At 57.4% G+C, this 18,360-nt stretch overlaps 5 protein-coding genes across 5 annotated transcripts; 2 read left to right on the top strand and 3 right to left on the bottom strand.

The window, feature by feature from the left end:
- Positions 1-235: 235 nt before the first annotated feature.
- BAUCODRAFT_54011 (uncharacterized protein) lies at positions 236-1,045 on the bottom strand (the record flags this gene model as incomplete). Its single annotated transcript, XM_007679949.1, has 1 exon — positions 236-1,045. A coding segment is annotated over one exon (810 nt), but the record flags the coding sequence as incomplete, so codon positions are not given.
- A 2,881-nt stretch (positions 1,046-3,926) lies between these two features.
- BAUCODRAFT_36065 (uncharacterized protein) lies at positions 3,927-7,777 on the top strand. Its single transcript, XM_007679902.1, has 3 exons — positions 3,927-4,217; positions 4,357-7,372; positions 7,444-7,777. The coding sequence occupies exons 1-3, from the start codon at positions 4,078-4,080 to the stop codon at positions 7,765-7,767; spliced, it is 3,480 nt and encodes a 1,159-aa protein (XP_007678092.1). The 5' UTR covers positions 3,927-4,077; the 3' UTR covers positions 7,768-7,777.
- A 74-nt stretch (positions 7,778-7,851) lies between these two features.
- Positions 7,852-8,288, top strand: BAUCODRAFT_562568 (uncharacterized protein). Its single transcript, XM_007680307.1, has one exon. The coding sequence runs from the start codon at positions 7,935-7,937 to the stop codon at positions 8,187-8,189; it is 255 nt and encodes an 84-aa protein (XP_007678497.1). The 5' UTR covers positions 7,852-7,934; the 3' UTR covers positions 8,190-8,288.
- A 313-nt stretch (positions 8,289-8,601) lies between these two features.
- On the bottom strand, positions 8,602-9,920 carry BAUCODRAFT_25915 (uncharacterized protein; the record flags this gene model as incomplete). The annotated part of the gene is made up of 2 exons (XM_007679780.1): positions 8,602-8,733; positions 8,787-9,920. 2 exons carry the CDS (start codon positions 9,918-9,920, stop codon positions 8,602-8,604), a joined length of 1,266 nt encoding a protein of 421 aa, XP_007677970.1.
- A 3,970-nt stretch (positions 9,921-13,890) lies between these two features.
- On the bottom strand, positions 13,891-18,034 carry BAUCODRAFT_36063 (uncharacterized protein). The gene has a single exon (XM_007679901.1). It carries the CDS (start codon positions 17,591-17,593, stop codon positions 14,033-14,035), a length of 3,561 nt encoding a protein of 1,186 aa, XP_007678091.1. The 5' UTR covers positions 17,594-18,034; the 3' UTR covers positions 13,891-14,032.
- Between the last annotated feature and the right edge of the window lie 326 nt (positions 18,035-18,360).

The raw sequence follows: 18,360 nt of genomic DNA, 5'->3' as shown, positions 1-18,360 counted from the left end.
GGATTGATACGTCGCTCGGCAGTCTGAGACATTAACCAAGTAAACTGCTCACCGTTCCGGCCTTTCTCCCAGTTGGTCCAAGCCAACCCAATCCAATGCCAAACCCGCCGCCACGCCACACCACACCAGGCCACGCCACCCGCTCAAAAACGCTCTTAGAAACCAAAGACAAAGCTGCAACCCTCGCCCTCCCTCCCTACCCTTGCCCCTACCCCGCCCCACGCCCCCCCGCCCTCTGCCTCATAAGCAAGGTAGCATCATCCAAAAACCCACTCACAACATCCACAAACCCACTCTCCCTCCCCTCCGCCAACCGCCCCATCTGCTCCCGCAACACGTGCGCATCGACCTCAAGCTCCAACTCATACTTCGCCCCCGCCACCCCTTTCACCTCGACTTTCGTCAGATCGACGCGGTAGCAGAGGTGATTGTAGGAAAGACGGTCTTTATTGCGGTCCGGGCTTTCACCCACTCCCACACCCACACCCACACCCACACTTCCCTCCGCGGGAGTCGTTTCATCGACGACGAGATCTTCGTACGGCGGTAAATCCGGCCGGGAAAGCATATTCGCTTCCAAGTTGAGGGAAATACGACAATCGTATTCCCAGCCCGGGTTGAAAATGTGCAAATCCGCCACTTTCACCTTCACAATCCTCGCCGTAACTTTGCCCGTCGCGTTATCAGTCGTCGTGCGTAATTTCAGTCCCCTCTGACTATTACCACCGCCGCTCGCACTCGTGTGTCGTTTGACCGCAGCAGGCAAGAATTTATGTCCAAGCGGCGAAAGCGTGCGAAATGAGTCCGTCTCACGCGGATGGGAATACCGCACCGCCACCCTACCCGCCTCATTATGCGAGACGGTCGCACAAGCATTCAAGAATTCATTCATAGCCCTGTGCTCGTGAACATCCATCTGACTCTCAAACCGTGTCTGTTTCTCCGCCCACACTTTCTCCAGCACCGTCGGCGTCATCACGGGTAACACGATCCGCTCATCGCTATCTTTTCGGAGGATCCGGCCGATTTTCGCTTCGATTTCGATGGTGCCGAGGGAGGAGTCGTGGCCAAAGTCCGGGAGCAGGCTGAAGTGGTGCCACAGCCAGTCTTGGACGACTTGGAGAAGGCCGGAGATCGGGGTTTGCGCGGTGAGCGACTTTTCCCATGGGCCGAGGCAGCGGCGGGCGTTGAGGAGGTCGCGGTCGATGGGGAGGGAGGGGTCGGTGGGGGGCTCTTGAGGCCCGGAATGAGTCCCGTTGGCTTGCCCATGCCCGTTCGTATGCGGTTGGACTTGCTGGTTGGGTGGCCGAGGTGACGGTGTCGCTTGCACGCCATTGAGCTGCTTGCTGGCAGGATGTTGCTGCTGCAACCGACCCTGCCGTTGCGGATGCATCGACTGCATCGACTGAGCCGGCTGTTCACCAGCATTATACTTGGGATTCCGATGTGACAGCCGTGCCCAGATAGGTCGCTCAACATACTTCCTCGTCTTCCGATGTTTCGCCGCAGGAAGCTCCTGCTCCTCAACACTATCAGACGTCGCCGGTCGCTTGTTAGAAGATCGCGTGTTGTTGTCCGCGGCGCTGTACTCGTTCACTGCTGGCTCAGGCTCAACGACCGCGCCACTGCTGTCAGTATGCATAGGCTCGGCCTGCATATGCACAGGCGCCTCCTGGCTAAGCTTTTCAAGCACAGCCGTAGCATCAGCAGCACCCGACCTGTCCTCAGGCGCCGGCGCTGGGGCTGGCGCGTTGGGTAGTGGTGGCGGCGCATGCGCGGCCTGCTTCTTCGGCTTGGGAGACGGCTTCATGAACAAAGGCGTTTCCTGCTTCCTCTTCCGTCCGGGCGCAGAACTAGATGCAGTGCCATCAGCCACGCCATCCATGGCATTCACCTTCTGCATCACACTCCCCGCAGGCGAAAGAAGATGATTCATGTCCATCCTCTGCGCGTGATGTTGAGTATGCGCCGGATGCGGAGGTTGAGATTGGGGAAGTGGCGTATGCTCGGACAAAGAAGCAGACGCTCCCGGAAAAGATTGCGCACTCCCCACGATAGGCATCTGCATCTGCATCTGCATTTGCGACGACGCTTCAGCATGCATTTCACCCTGTAGCGCCACCGCCGCACTTACTCCAGCAGGTGGCGGCACGTGACCCGGTGTCTCCGCCCCGGACGCCACACTCAATTGATGCTGCAGTGAGCTGCGGTGGCTTATCGGCAGGTCCTGCTGACTGCTTTGTCGTGACGAATGCGACAAAGCTCGAGGTAAGACTTTCGTCTTCGGGCTGACGGAAACACTACGTTCGCGATCTAAATTGGAGAGGTACTCGCTTGTTCGACGGAGGTGAGGTGACTGTCGGTTTGCAGCGCTGGGGGAGTCGATGACGAGGTTGCCGATGCTTGGGTGGTGTTGGGCGGGGGAGCCGCTGATGATGTGACTGGATGTGCTGGAGGAGTTGCGTTGATGGTAGGGAGATTGTAGGTCGTGGTATGTGTGGCTTGAGGGTCGTTGGTAGGTTGTTGGTGGTGGGCCGAGCGGGGTGCTGGGTTGGGAGTTGGTGGGGTGGTATTGTGGTGGTTGAGCTCCCGGCATGATGTTGAGCGGACTCTGGCGCATCGAGTGGGTTTGGCTTGGGTGTGAGGGGGGTGTGGGTGAGTGGGAGGAGTAGTTGTAGCTGGGCTGCGGGACGAGCGGGTTGTTGTGCGTCGGATACTGTCCGTGCGGTGTTTGTGCGTAGGGATAGCCATGGCTGCCTGGACGAGGACCGGGGGTGGTGGCGGAGTAGGGGCCGTATTGTCCGTATTGCTGAGACGGAGTGTAGGCGCCTGGGCTTTGCGCGGGCTGTTGGGGGAAGGGATATTGACTGCTTCCGGGCGCTTGCGAGGGTGTTTGCAAGGGAGTCGGGCCGGACTGCTGTCTGGAGAAGGATGAGCCAGTGGAAGGTGGGGCGAAGAGGGGTGTTTGCTGGTTGGAATGATATGGGTATGCGGTGGTCTGTCCGTTCGCTGCCGGTGTAGGCGGCGCTGGTGGTTGCGATGTGCGTTGCGCGTCTGACGTTGAGGCCTGAGATGGCTTCTTCTGGTCCGCCGCCGGTCCATCGTTGAGCATGGAGGAGAGGTCCATCTTTGCGACCGTGTGGAAAGAGGTTTGCGCCTCTCCTTGCTGTGCTTCAGCCGCTTGCCTATTATATGCGCAACATGCGCCTTTGCCGATGCATCTATACTGGATCTAATGCTCCGATCTCTGTAAAATCTATTTCAAATCTGTGCGACTCTTCACACTTCCCGGTCGCGGGCGATGGGCGTGAGGCTTCAATGGTGGGCTCGGCGGTAAGCGCTGGACGATGGCGGAGATGGTGGGTGAGAACAGCAAGACGATGCAGTTCAATTATAGCACGACTACTTGGCTATGGGGACAGTCTGAGGGATGGCGATGCTATATGGAGATGGAAGTGGGTATATTCCATTATGTCGAGAGCCATGTGTAAACGCGGACGTGTCCAAACGACCCGCTTGGCATCTCCGAGACAGGGAGTGTAGGTGTTCCATATCGCTGTCGCCAGTAGTTATGCCTATCATCACGTGGACATGGTACGAGTTGCTGCTCCTCCCTTTCCCTCTCCTCCTGCCTCCACGAGTACACTCCCAAGCGTTGTACACGGCGGCATAGGTTTGTGTACTGGAATATATAACTCTTTGCATATGCGCCGGGGAAACATCGGCTTGCGGCGGCAGCGGGCTGCAGGATGATGCGCGTTGGAAGCTTCGCTGTGGTTGCAGTTGTGCTCACGAGACAACCGACAACACCATCTCCCATCATCCACCCTTCCATCACACCCTTTCCCTTCCCACATCGTGTTGTAATACACCCTTGACTGTCCTTCTCGACCACCACCTTGCCACCACCACCACCACCACCACCACTCTGATACGGCATCAAGGCTTCCGCCGCCGCGTGGCCAGCGCCGCTCCTGATCCCCCCATCATCCACGCCACACCCTGCACATCCAACCGCCACCCCATCTCCATCGACTGCGGACAAGCGAGGAAAGATCAGTCGGAGTGTGAGGCACGATGCCGGCCATGACTTCCGCTGCCGGCGTGGTGGGCTTCTTATCCGAGCCCGACCCTACCCTGCAAGCCTTTGCCCTCGAGACGCTGAATGAGGACATCGAGAGCGTGTGGACGGAGGTGTCGGGATCCATCGGTCAGATGTGCGTATCGATATGACTCCTAACCCGCGATATGCTTGCCGTGAATCACGTGTTGCCACAGACGGAGCGTCTGGCTAACGTGCTGATGGTGAACGGCGATGCAAACAATACGGATGTATAGCTGACACTCATTCCACAGAGAAGCGCTGTACGAGGATGAGAACTTCTCCCATCGCGAACTCGCCGCTCTCGTGCTGTCGAAGGTGTACTACCAGCTTCAAGAGTACAACGAGGCCATGGTCTTCGCCCTCGGAGCCGGCAAGCACTTCGACCTGGAGAACGCGGACGAGTACGAGGAGACCATCGTCGCCAAGTGCATCGACACCTACATCGCACTGTGTGCCATGCACAATCCACCCACGTCTGCCTCCGCAACCACCCACCCCACCGACAACACTCCTGCCAACACCACCTCTGCCACTCTAGCATCACCGTCCACACCCTTCACGCAATCCCAGCTGCCTTCCAAGTCATTGCTTAGCAGGGATGACGAGCAGGCATGGGACTCGTCGGCGCCGGGCGGTGGCAACGCCGGTGTGCCTGGAGCGCATCCTCACCCACTCACCCTCAGCCAGCAAACGAAGAAGAACCTGCAGTCGGTCATTCGTCGAATATTCAAGAGCTGCTACGAGATCGGCGCCTATAAGCAGGTCGTCGGCATCGCAGTAGAAGCTCGGAATATGGAGGTCCTTCGCGAGGCGATCCTTCAAGCCAGCCATGACGAGAAGAGCAAGGGCAAGAAGGCTGTCACGGCCGGTCCCGGCCCGACCGAGGAGCTGATGGAGTACGTGCTCGACATCTGCATGAACGTGGTGCAAGAGCGCGGGCTGCGGAATGAGATACTCCGGTTGATCCTGGGACTGCTGAATGAGATCCCATCTCCGGACTACTTCGCCATTGCGCGATGCGTGGTATATCTCGACCAGCACTCCATGGCATCCAACATGCTGCGACAGCTCGTGCAGAAGGGTGACGGTCGTTCGTTGGCCATCGCCTACCAGCTGTCCTTCGACCTGTACGAGAACGGCACGCAAGAGTTTCTACAAAAAGTGATGGAGGAGCTCCCCGACACGGATGAAGAAGAGAAGAAAGAACACCCTCACATGAACGGCAACGCCGTCCCGCCCGCCTCCTCCCACGCCAACGAAGACGAAGACGCACAAGCATCCGACCAGCTACTCTCGCACACCCAACAAGCATCCTCCGACGACGCCCCACGCACCACCCTCGTCGCCTCCCGCACAAAACCCAAGCCCGAAACCTCCGCCCAACATACCGCCTTCACCTCCATCCGCACCATCCTCCGCGGCACCAAATCCATCGAGCTCAACCTCGAGTTCCTCTATCGCTCCTCCCACTCCGACAAAGCCATCCTCAACAAAATCCGCGACTCGCTGGAAGCGCGCAACAGCATCTTCCACACCTCCGTCACCTTCGCCCACGCCTTCATGTACGCCGGCACGACCATCGACACCTTCTTCCGCGACAACCTCGAATGGCTAGGTAAAGCGGTGAATTGGAGCAAATTTACCGCGACCGCCGCATTGGGCGTCATCCACCGCGGCAACCTAAGCCAGGGCCAGAAACTACTCCAACCATACCTACCCAAAGAAAACGCCGGCCCCGAAGGCGGCAGCGGAAGCCCCTACAGCCAAGGCGGCGCCCTCTACGCCCTCGGACTCATCTACACCAACCACGGCACCAACGTCCTCGACTACCTCCGCCGCCAATTCAAAGCGACGCAAGAAGAAGTCGTGCAACACGGCGGCGCGCTCGGGCTGGGCGTCGCGGGGATGGCCACGGGTTCGGAAGAAATCTACGAGGAACTCAAACAAGTCCTCTACTCCGACTCCGCTATTAACGGCGAAGCGGTCGGGTTGGCGATGGGGCTTGTCATGCTGGGGACGGGGAATGTCAAGGCCTTGGGTGACATGATCACGTATGCGCATGAAACGCAGCATGAGAAGATCGTCCGCGGATTGGCGATGGGAATAGCATTGATCATGTATGCCCGGCAGGAAGCGGCTGATGAGCTTATTACGGGACTGCTGGAGGACGCGGATCCGGCTTTACGCTACGGAGGCATCATGACCATTTCTCTCGCTTACTGCGGGAGCGGGAGTAACAAGGCTGTGCGGAAGTTGCTGCATGTCGCTGTAAGCGATGTGAGCGACGACGTCCGCCGCGCAGCGGTTATGGGACTAGGCTTCGTCCTCTTCCGCAAACCCGGCAGCGTGCCACGCATGGTCGAGTTGCTTTCGGAAAGCTACAACCCGCACGTCCGTTACGGCGCCACCATGGCGCTCGGCATCGCCTGCGCAGGAACGGGGCTGGACGAAGCGATCGAACTCCTCGAACCCATGCTCAAAGACTCCGTCGATTTTGTGCGACAAGGCGCATTGATAAGTCTGGCCATGATCCTCGTCCAGCAAAACGAAGTCATGAACCCCAAGGTCGTCGCCGTGCGGAAACAGTTGCAGAAATCCCTCACGGACCGCCACGAAGACGCCATGGCGAAGTTCGGCTGCGCCCTCGCCCTCGGCATCCTCGACGCGGGTGGTCGTAACTGCACAATCGGCCTCCAAACGCCTACGGGTAACCTGAATATGGCGGCGATAGTGGGCATGGCCGTATTCACGCAGTACTGGTATTGGTTCCCGCTCACCCACTTTTTGTCCCTGGCGTTCACGCCTACGGCTATCATTGGCGTCGACTCAGCGCTGGAAGTGCCGAAATTTAAGTTCTGGAGCAATACCCGGCCGAGTCTTTTCGACTATCCGCCTGAGCAAGAAGTGAAAGCGGAGGAGGCCGTGGAGAAGGTCAAGACGGCCGTGCTGTCCACGACTGCGCAGGCGAGGAGGAGGCGGAGGGAGAAGGAGCGGAAGGAAGGGAAGGGTGGGGAGGGGGCGATGGAGGTGGATCAGACGCCTACTACGCCTCGGCCGGAGGCGGAGGAGGATGAGATGGTTGTTGATACCGCCAAGGTGGCGGACGGGGAGAAGGGGGAGAAGGCGAGTAGTGGTGGTGCGACTGGGGCGAAGAGGAAGGCGGAGAGGGAGAAGGTCGGGTATGAGATTGAGAATATGTCGCGCGTGCTGCCGGCGCAGATACGGTGGATTTCGTTCCCGGGAGAGAGGTGGGTGCCTGTTAAGAAGGTGAGTTCATCCAGTATCGCCCTTGTTTTGGTTTGAGATGCGATTTGGCTGACTGATGATTGTGTGAACAGCCCACGGGAGGCGTGATTCTCCTCCATGACACCCAGCCTTCCGAACCAAAGACACTACTTGAGTTGAAGGCGCGGAAGAAGACGACGGTTTCGGCTGCGGTGCCTGGGCAAACTACTGGCGGTGCTGCGGGCACCCGATCCGCGCAAGAGGAGGATGCGGAGATGACTGATTCGCATGCGGGTGCCGGTGTTGGTGCCGGTATGGGTGTCGGTGCGGCAGCGGCAGCGGGCGTGCTCACGGCGATTGACGAGGATGAGGAGGAGGCGCCTGTGCCGGATGAATTCGAGGTTGAGCCGGAGGAGGAAGACGAGGATGAGGACTGATGAGATGGGATTGTGAGGCGAACGAAGGCAGGTAAGGTGGGGGGGTTGGGGGGGGATATATAGAAGGCACGTCTTTCTGCCTGCCCGACTGAGCGCTCGCTGGTAATGGCTGCGCGCGTACGGAGGATGGTGGTGGTAGCTTCTGTTTGTATCATTAGTACGAATACATGTGTCATCTATTGCGGTGGGTTGCTCACGAAGAGGTCTCATGTTGCATTGGCCATACTGTGTCGCAGGACGTTGCCGAAGCCAGGCGGGCCTTAATCACGTCCACTCGCTCACGATCACGTGCATCAAGTGAGTGCAACAACATCCTTACGTCCAATTCGATCGTTGTTCCGGCCGTCGACTCAATCAACATGGTATTCAACAGACAGGAGGCGTGTCGAAGATGGGAGTGTGCGAAGTATTCTCATTCTTGAAAAGACTGGGGACAGCAGCTCGAACAGCTTAGCCAGTTCCAAGCCGAGCAAAACGGCGTCCCAAAAGGCGGCCATGTGAACGGCTAACAACGCTGCCGCCGCCAAAGCACAAGTTCACGCGAAAGCCACAATGACTCTGCGGGCGGTTGGTGCTATGCACAACTTCTTGCCTTCATCCGACGCCGTCGAACGCCACGCATGCGTAAAACCATGGCCATCGTGCTGAGCCACAAAATCAACCCTTCCATTCACGGCATCCGCCATCAGGTCTGTCAACCATCCATCCATCCATCCATTCGTGAAAGTAAGAATGTGGATGTAAAGTATACAAGCGGAACCAAAAGAAGAAGAAGCAAGGGTATCGTTCAATCAAAAACACACACACAGAAACGCACGATGGGGAATATCGCGATCAAGCGGACGCGGTGACCATGGGGCTGGTGCTTGCGCTTTCGCTCTTCAGCTCCGGCGAGACGGAGCCGTTGGACTCTTTGCCGCCGCCGGGCGCGTCGGCTTTGCCGCAGCCTTTGACTAGCACGTGCCTCTGCGAAACGGTCAGTATGTGTTTTTGCGAGAGAGGTGAATAGGGTAACACACCTTCAGCGCGTCCTTTCTTGAGAAGCTCTTCTCGCAATGCCCGCACGGGAAGGGCTTCACCGCAAGATGAATCCGCTTGTGCCTCTTCAGGTCGTGGTTCCGGTTGAAGCTCTGCGGACATTGATCGCATCGGAACGGGCGATCGTTTTGCGCGTTCGATTGCGGGTGCTGGTGGTTGTAGAGTTGGTGCATCTGGGCTGCGTGGCCGCTGTTGAAGCCCGGGATCATGCCGTGAGGCATCGCACCGACGAGCGCAAGTTGTCCGCCTGGGTTGCTGACGTTGGACAGCACCGGACCGGCCATGGGGTATGAGTACGGTCGGTGATATGTCGATGGAGGTTGTGAGGGATTGGCGCCATTGACGGGTGACATCTTCGGCATCGGACCAGGCGCGCTCATCGGACTTTGTTGGACAGGCGACGGTCCAGTTTGGTAGGGAAAGGTGGGCTGTTGAGGCGTTGAAGCCGATTGCGAACCGCTGTAGTATGTGGGCGTAGGAGGTGGGCGCGAGAATGCTTCGTGTGCGCTCACTGGTGAAGGTTGAGTTACTGACGCGGATACTGGTGTCTGTCCGCCCATCATGCCATTCCCCACCATGTGCGATTGCGCAGGCAGTGTCTGCAGCGGTGGCGCGGACATGGACATCGTCGTCTGGTAGTGCGGTAACTCGTACGGCGGAGGAGGCAAACCCTCGCCTGCTGTGGGCGAGCTGTTGCCGCGTACTAATGAGTTGAGGGAGGGTGAGAAGATCGGCCGTCCGGACCCGAATGAGCTCGGAGTGAGTCCGGAGTGATAGCCGTAAGATCCTGCACTCGATGTAGTGGGTGGGGGAAACATGCCACCGTTACTGCTAGGCGAGAAAGGTTGCGACACACCCGGAAGAGATGGTCCCGTCGTCACACCAGCCGAGGGACTGATGCCGTCGGTTGATCCGTTGCTAGGGGGCGTGAGTAAGTTGCCAACACTTGTCAAGTTCGTCGCGGGAGGAGGCTGCGTAGTTCCATAGCTGGGGTACTTCTGATTGAGGACGGACAGGTGTGGCGGCGGCAGCTCGAATTGCGGCAAGTTGGAGGCATTTGGTCTTCTTTGCGTGAGGCTAGTGGGAGCGCCCATGGATTCCGGTCCTGGCACCATCGAGTGAGGGTAGCCTACCGCGGCAGCCACGTTGGCGGTTTGTTGATCGTATGCGAGGTAAGGCTGGTTGGGGTCCGCGGGCGGTGTCGGCAGCGACGTCACGAAAGACGGTTGGTAGGAAGGCGCGTAGATCTTCTCCGTTGACCAGGACTGACCCGGCGGAGACTGAATGTAAGCCAGGAAGGGCAGAGTATGCTGGAATACTCCCAGGCCAAGTGCACGGCGGATGGTAGTGGGACTTCGACGTCAGATCACCGCTGCGATGCTGACGATCCGACGGAGTGGATGTCGGTAGTGCTTTGTACCCAAGCCAGAGACCGAGCACCTGGTATGCTTGCGCCGAGGCGGACGACAAAGGCGAAGTAGATTGACAAATGTGACAACACCGTTTCGCTTGGAAGTGACGCGACTGATATGCAGGCGTGTCCTAAAAGCCTCTAGATACGCTTAGCCTACGCTCGAGAAGGCAGGACGCTGCCGGATTCGCGATCTTGACCGTGGCCTCGAAGTGGTGGATCGCGCAATCGGCGAGTCACCAAGCAGCCAGATGGTAGGGCAAGATCTTGCGGACCCGGAAGTGTGGTCGTGCAGATGCTGCGTTACACTTACGTTGCACAATGAGGCCGGCGGGCGGATCTCTCTTCTTCCTCTACGGGCCAGTAGAAGGCGTGCTCGGTGAGTATGGGAATGGTCGGTGATGGATCTTCGTGAATGCACGACGACAACAGGCGAGTGTGCAAGTGGAGCGTGAGGCCGCTGGCGCATCAACAGCCACGATAGCAATGTGAGGTGTTGCAGTGATGTCGCGTTAGAGGAGCCACTTTCTTTGACGCGGGCGTGGCGATCCTTTGTTGTCAGTTAAGCTTAGGTGCGGATGGCTTTCTCAAGGGCTGGACGCTTCGACCATCGCCTTGTCTGCGGGCGTTCACGAATATGTACGGGCTCCAGGCTAGTCGTGCATCACTAGGGACAGGAGCACCTTAGCGTGGCTGTCTAGCCTCACTAGCGAGTGGGAAGCGTGAGCGGCGTGCGTTGGAGAATCTGGATCTACCGGGGTCGATGCTCAAGCGCAGTGACCACGCGGGACAGCTCATTTAACACGACTCGTTTTTGGCTCAGGACAGCCCGAAACGGCCTCGTTGGTGACGGCGCGATGAGACCACAGGCCGAAACGGTCTGTATGCTCATCTGTGTCGCACGCCTTCTCACTGCGCACTCGTCAAAGTTCGTCAGAGTGGTTCTGCGGGCAGACTTGTTCGGCTTCTAGCAGCACTGCGACCTCATCTGGAACCCGTGATACCACTCCCGGAATATGGCCGCCCGCACGCTGCTGGCTGCATCCCGCTTGGAAGCATCAAGTCAGATCGTGGCCATCGGCGCGGCAATGCGGTCGCCGGAGAGAGCATGTGAACTTTGATTGTATGCAAGCGATGCTTGCTCGTCGCACACCTCCTCGCCGTCCTCGCTCCGCACACCTACTCAGGCGGCTGTTAAGAAAAGCAGAAAGCGAATTACCCTGGTCACTGCGCTTAACCCTTATTGGCCCCAGTCTAGCGTTCGTTTCGCGCCAGCCCAAACACACCACGAGCTCCCTTCCAAGCTTCTGGCACCGACCATGGTTTCCTGCACTGCGTGTGTACGGGGAAATCGCTTCTGCATGACCCGGGCACTGGCGCTTCAAAGATCAGCGGTCGATTGTGGTGTTGGTTGGAGATTGTGCCGCACTGAACAAAGACAGCGTCTCGATCAGGCTACCGCTTGATTAGGGAGCCTTGCCCGTCTCGAAGAGATGCTTTGTTTCCCCTCGCTAAACCTAGCCAATCCTGACCCAACACTGCTACATTACTGTCACGGGACCCACGAACATCTCCGAAGATCGCCAGCCTTCGACTTGTGATGCTCATGAGATAATTCTCCGTGCGGCTGCGAAACATCAACGATCAACTGACGGCAATCTAGCCTGCGCGGGGATGGACTGTGCCTCACCTAACGGTGGTGCGCAAGGGTACGAAGGCAGCCATAGTGGGTTTGCAAAGATAGCTTGACGCCGCGGCTTTCCGGATCTCCAGACCGGATCGGCGTAAGCTTTAGAGTTGCTGCCGCCAGACTTACTCCTGGGGCTTGCAGCGGCCTTTGCATGACCACGTGCGAGGTGCAGACACAAAGTTCGACCGTCAGTGCTATGTTACTTCGGTGCCGACTTATGTTGCGAAGACGCTCGACCGGCCAGGCATGATAGCGTACTGAACACTAGCTTTATGAGGTGCGCGATCTAGTTTTATGCTATTCCTCGTGATCGAGGCCTGCGAGCGTCTCTCGTGCCGTAGCCCCTGTCTCCCGTAAGAATCCATCAATCTAGGCGAGCGGAGAATCGGGGGAGCTGTATGCAGGTGGCCGTCTCGGGGTGGCTCATCTATCGTGAAGATCAAGCTCCTGCACACACCACCGCTCGGGCGCCGAAGGCTTGCACGAACGGTCAAGCCACGTACGGGAGCGACCGTCCGTCCGCTCGCACGGCGATGATGGCTTGCTTCCAAGCACCAAGTGCCGGATACCAATCCTTGGAGTCGCCAGTGGCTGCCCCAGACGCTGACTGCGTTGCACGACCACTTTCGCCCGAATGCAGTCGCCTCTATGATCGACGAGGCCTCCTATGAACCGTTCGCGCTTTGCACTCTTCTTCATGATTCGAAGAAGTTGGTTAATGCCTACTTTAGGCCGACTCCACTATGCCAATATTGCAGGATTGCTAGTCTGCAGGGCCGCGCTCACTGCACTGGCTAATCAACGTGGGCGTTAAGCGAAAATCAAACGCTCTGAGCGTGTAAAGGGACTGGCACACTTCGCTTGGGCGCACGACTCGGTCCGACCTGCCTTTGCTGCCTTCTGATTGTTCGCTCAAGCTTCGGCGGGACATTATCTACATGCGCCTAACCCGTCTAGGAGCCCAGGAAGTGCATTCGCAGACAGAACGTTCTCGCCACAAGTGCGACGATTCAAAAACCGGTAGTCATGGATGCTATTACAAAAAGGCAACGGCCGTTTAGAGCGAAAGCTTCGGCACCCGAACCTGTCGGCGTCGCCGACGACTAGCCTCAAAACGGTCGGCAGTCAAACCAGGGGACCGAAGCACCATGCTGATTTTAGGGAGCGCGTTCGCACTGCGCTTTACCATATCTGTTGACTTGCGCTTCCCGGATTGATCATGCCAGTACACAGTGTAGGGCAAGGCTTACCCAGAGCGCGATCACGCTTCACATGCATGTTGGATGGTCTGCAGTCGACGAGAGACCTCTACTTGAAGCGGTCGCCAAGTTGAAGAGCCGAACGAGGTCTGGCCGTCTTCAAGCCACGGTCTCGAGAGCGAAACCGCGCAAGCAGTCCGGCGCCTGGATGAACCATGCGCCGTCCGCCTGCTTGCGCCAGCAAGCCATCATCGTGGAGAAAGCTTCTACCACGTGCAATCTCGGCCCCGTACAGGCAGCCACAAAGTTCTGTAAGCACTTTGTCCCTGATGAGACAGCAATCTCGCTGTTTCGTTGTTTCATCTGTACGTTTGCCGCGTCATAAGATAGACCCCCACCTCCATTCTCATACGCTGGGTAAGGAAGCTGTGGAGCAGCAGCAAGAGCTTCTCCTTCTCCTTGCATCGGTACCTATCTTTGAAGTCACTCGTATTACTCCGCTACCGTTTTCTCAACGTCCGATAGTCTGAAGCAAGTCTGGAGGCAGAGCACGTTGCGACACACCGTTGCGAACGTCCTGTGGCTGGCGCACAGTGAGCGTCCTCATTTGTCTGCGTCCGACTTGTACCGATGGTCCGATTGAGAGTAACGACGTACTGGCACTTATCACGGAACCCTCGCTGTCAGCTGTGTCGGAGTTTTGTGGCCAATTAGACCATGTCAAGCCGGCTGTCACCATCTTCCGTGAGTACGTCTGAGCACAATACGAAACATGAACTTGTTTCCATCAATGCTATCGATCATTGTCACCGTCGAGACGGAAGCTGTTCGATTACTGCGGTAGAGAAGACAATACTACGCTGGCTATCTTGGGTATCGTTAATCATCGCAACTCCGTTATAGATCGCCGAGCAACGCTGAACCACCTTACGCCTTCTGCCTGATCAACAGATCCACGGCACGATCTACCCGAAGTCCGTCACCCATATCTGTAATCCTAAGAGCGTGCTTTGCTTGGGCCGCTGTGAAACCCATATCGACAATCTTGTTGACTGCATGCTCGCTGGTACCTTCTGCGACCCCAGCCAAGCATTGCAATGACAATCTGTTGAAGTTCTCGACTCGTTCCTCAATGATTGGCGAGATCTTGCGCACCTGCCACGGAGAATTGATATATTGTATCTGTGGTCGCGGGACGCTTGGCGTGCATGGCGACATTGTAGCTGGCGAGCAGCATTGTGCTGAGGATAGCGGCGACATCATGCCGTTGTAGGCTTGCGCGCCCACGGCTTCCACGGAGCTGGTTCGGCGTGACAGCACGCTCATGGAACGTTCCGTGTGCATGTCGATATACGGCGAGCGCTTATAGCTGCTAGACTGTCTGCGGAGGCGAATCTCAGCGGCAAGACTGGCGACACGCTTCCGGCTCATGTCTTTTTTCTCCTGCTCGCAAGGGTTCTGTGCCACGGCAGCTGTGATGCGCTCTTCATACAGCCGAGACACAGGCTCTCTGAAGAAGGTGCCGCGACTACCACTGTGGGTCGTAGCAGTCCACCTGGTCCAGCCGTTCACCTTGGCCGACGTGAATCCAGCGGCGGGACTGGTTGTTGCATGCTCGGCCATTTGGAGCACAACGGCGGGACCCAGCGTGAGTAGGTAATAGCACCACTCTTCAAGCGTCTGCTCCTCCCTCACGACGTCTCCTGCTTCGATTTTTGTGCAGTCGTCGAAGACACCGGCGTCTCTAGCTAAGTCGGTGTGACCAAGGTAACCTTGAAGCAGAGCCGTCAAGCATTGCCAAATCTCGGTGAGGTCGTAAAGCTGCTGCGAACTCAAGCCATCAACGTTGCCCTTCGCAAAATGGTCAGGCGCGTTGAGTAGTATGCTACCCATGTCGAAGTCCAGGTTCGTGTTGACCGTCGCCACACATCCCTGGTTGTCCGCCAACAGGCCGCCCTTCAGCCAATCCAGTTGGCCGGTTACGTCGTCTTCACGACCCTTCTGGTACCCAAAGATCTTGCAGAAGCACCAGATGCGCCAGAAAGCATCGTTGAAGCGCTGTGCATGTGGATGCGTTGGTGTGGAGATCGCGAAGACCGTTTCGCGTCGAACAAAAGTGTGACAGTGCTTCACCATCAGCGCCTTCAGCGACTCGATAACCACCACATCGCGGCGGTAACAGCGCATGTAGGATACAGGCGTATGCTCAAGCTGCGAAGATGCTTTGCTGCTGGAATCGGAAGGGTTGCGATCCGGCGGACACCACTCGCGGAACTCCCACGCCGCAGGCGACTTGTTGAACGCCACAGTGCGAAGCAGCTGTAGCGCATTCTCCTTATACACACGGTACATGCCTTTGTTGATCAGAGCAGTGTTGAAAAGGTCGTCCATGCATCGCAGTGAGGAGAGGATGTTGAGCAATACGTCTTCGGCGTATGCGGCCGCAAGGCCCCTCTCCTCTCTGTCGTCCGCTGACACAACTCTGGGACCCTTGGTGACCACAAGGCCATCATCGATCATAATGCCGAGACCATGTGACGCGCTGCTGTCTACCTGAGCATCTCCGGTGAGAGTCGGTGCGCTTGGGCTGCGGTAGATTGCCGCGAATGTAGGTATCTGATCGCAGTCATCCGCGGTAGAAGGTACGGCCAGCTTGGTTTCTGAACTTCTTCTTCGGGGCTCCATCGAATTGTTAGCTTGCCTGACCTTGGATCCCCGCCAGTGCCGCTTCCGGCTTCTTCGTGGCACAGTGGGCGCACGTTCGGGTGGTTGCATGACACTATGTACGCTCTCATTGCGCTGCATGGACGTCGATCTCTCGGGAAGAGCATCGATGCTTCCAGGCTTGTCTTCATAAGCTCCTTTTCCAGCTAAGCCCTCGGTGAAGACGTCGTCCGCTACACAGCAGAGCTGGAACTTGGCACCGTTTTCCGCTTGAGTCATTGGAGGCGTCAGCGGCTCAGCCTCCCCATCCGTGGTCGAGCAGTCAGAGCCAAGTGCTTGACCCGGGCGCATGTGAGGGTACGGCGACGTCATCATGAATTGCGCATCAAGCTCATCGAGGTGAGACATTGATCGGGTCTTGAGAATGCGTGGTGTTGCGGGACACAGTGATGTCACGGTGGTGTTTGACAGGGACTTGGTGTCACCAAGTACAGACCTCGCTCGCTTGTGAGCCCCCCTGGTTTGCGGCGCGGAGGGCGCAATACGCGCAGGGACGGGTATAGGGCTTGGCGGAAGAGGCTTGTTGAGGTCAACGCATGCAATGTCCTGGTCGGAGGATTCGAATGATTCGCGAGGAGTGACCCTGGCGGAGAGCACGCGTCCCGAGAGTCGCTTACTGCTCTTCTTTGGGATTGCGAGGGCCGCGGCATCAACGCTCGTCGCTGAGGTGCCCTTGCTGGTGACACTGCTTTCGCCATCGCTGTGCTGCTCCTCGGGTGTGGAGCTGAAAGTTGAAGAAGAATGTCGTGAGGTCATTGGCTTGTGACACTCCGGCGAGCCCACGACGTTCATCTGATCGCCTTCCGACATCTCTGTTGACGGTGGCGTTGCTTGGATCGAGGTTACTGAAGATGCATCATTGCCGTCTTTGGGCGCCTGTATGGTGATTGCAGGCGTGGCGATGTTGAACTTAGATAGGATGCTCGTGGGAGGGACTGAGATGATGGGCCTCTGGATGTTCCCTTGAGCGGCCTTGGTAGCGTGGGCCATACCTGGCTTTGGCTCCTTGCGCGAAGGAATTGACAGAGACAGTGTCGGTCGCACTCGCGACGATGCCTGCACGTCCACGGTTGGTCTGCAGTGCACAGGACTGAACCCAGTCTCCCCTCTGATTACCTCTTCGACCCACTGATTGTGCTGGATGGTCCTGACATTGAGCTGGTCATCCCACTGTGCAACACCATTCGCCCACATGCCAATCCTATCCGTTGTGTCCTGTCTCCTCTCGCTTCTCGTGCGTTGAGCTAACCTTACTGGACTGCTGTCGAAAGATCCTCGAGGTGACTCTGGCGACGGGGAAGGCAGAGTTGGGTGTGATGCAGTGACATTGCGAGCTGTGCTATGCCCGCTAACAGCCGAGAGGATCTCCTCGTTCGGGCTCGTTGCCATTTCTTCTTCGAGCGTCGTCATCTGGATTGTTTTGGCTGCTGGAACGGCCATAAGAATGGTGCCTCTGAGTTTCTTCGTCTCAGACTTTGCCTTGACCGGGCTCATGGGCCCGCCAACGCTCCGTCTTCGACTGATCCAGCTCTTTTGCCTTTCCGTCATCTGCTTTCCGGGCTGCTGGGTCTTTATCGCTGCTTGAGCAATAAAGGGCGGGCTGGGCTCCGGAACCTCCGTCCCTCGCCTGCTGAAGATGGAAACACTTCGACGTGCGATAGCATTGGCGTTCGGCTTCGCATCAAAGACAAAATCTTCTGCGGCAGCGGTAGCCGCGTAAATGGCCGCGCCGTTCAGGGACGCGAAGATGGGTTGTTCTGGCATAGTAGGTCGGCCTTGCTAGGCTTGTCGAATACACAACCTAGAGCAGCCTTTTTGGAGCAGTTGTGTAACAGAGTGCTGCTTTTGTTGTGCTTCAGCCCTTGTGTTTGGTCTTCCGAGCAATGCAGGCCAGAGACTAGGGTCTTGCGTCCAGGTGCTGATCCACTTAAGCTGAGAGATATACTTCCTTGGTGGTCGGAGTCATGAGAGCAATGAGGTAGTTGAGGCTGCTGCAGGCAACATCGCAGTCATATTGAGGAAGCACGAGGGCGCAGCAGTATGCCTGTGGGCAACGCTTGGACGGATTGAATGAGACGAATAGCTTGCCTTACGGTCTAATACTCGAGAGCTATGCTCTGAGATCTTACCTAAACACTGCCCCCACCATACCACATCGATCCCATATCGCGACTGAAGCTCGACATCGTAATCTGGTCGCAGTCGGACCCTCGCTCAGCAAGGGTGAACGGCTGCCGCAAGCCAACCGAGAAGCTAAGAAGCCCGTAATGTTGGCTGTAAGCAGTTAAGGTTCAAGCTGCTTCCTTTCACGGCTAATGCGAAGCTATTTCGGTGAACTAACTCGCGGAGCATGCAGGCTCAGCAAACATCTCAGTACGCCCCGGCGAGTGTGCTGCGCATTCCGCAGTGAAGGAGTGACCTCAACAATGTCGGAGCCCAAAGCGCAACCGAAGAGCATGCCAAAGGCGTTCATCTGTCTTCCTTCGACTCCGATGCTACGTTTCATATGCTTCAGAGCCACCTCTTCCGTT

The sequence above is a fragment of the Baudoinia panamericana genome (genome assembly GCF_000338955.1).
Source record: "Baudoinia panamericana UAMH 10762 unplaced genomic scaffold BAUCOscaffold_9, whole genome shotgun sequence".
In the NCBI taxonomy this organism is placed as follows: domain Eukaryota; kingdom Fungi; phylum Ascomycota; class Dothideomycetes; order Mycosphaerellales; family Teratosphaeriaceae; genus Baudoinia; species Baudoinia panamericana.
Note: the sequence above shows the minus strand (reverse complement) of the source record. Positions and strands in the feature narration are given on the sequence as shown.

What these genes read in the sequence shown, in the direction of transcription:
- BAUCODRAFT_36065 (XM_007679902.1), top strand. Translation starts at nt 4,078, where the DNA reads ATGCCGGCCATGACTTCCGCTGCCGGCGTGGTGGGCTTCTTATCCGAG. An exon ending in TCGGGATCCATCGGTCAGAT is followed by an intron (nt 4,218 to 4,356) that starts GTGCGTATCGAT and finishes CTCATTCCACAG; the next exon opens with AGAAGCGCTGTACGAGGATG. An exon ending in GGTGGGTGCCTGTTAAGAAG is followed by an intron (nt 7,373 to 7,443) that starts GTGAGTTCATCC and finishes TTGTGTGAACAG; the next exon opens with CCCACGGGAGGCGTGATTCT.
- BAUCODRAFT_36063 (XM_007679901.1), bottom strand. Translation starts at nt 17,593, where the DNA reads ATGCCAGAACAACCCATCTTCGCGTCCCTGAACGGCGCGGCCATTTAC.
- BAUCODRAFT_562568 (XM_007680307.1), top strand. Translation starts at nt 7,935, where the DNA reads ATGTGTCATCTATTGCGGTGGGTTGCTCACGAAGAGGTCTCATGTTGC.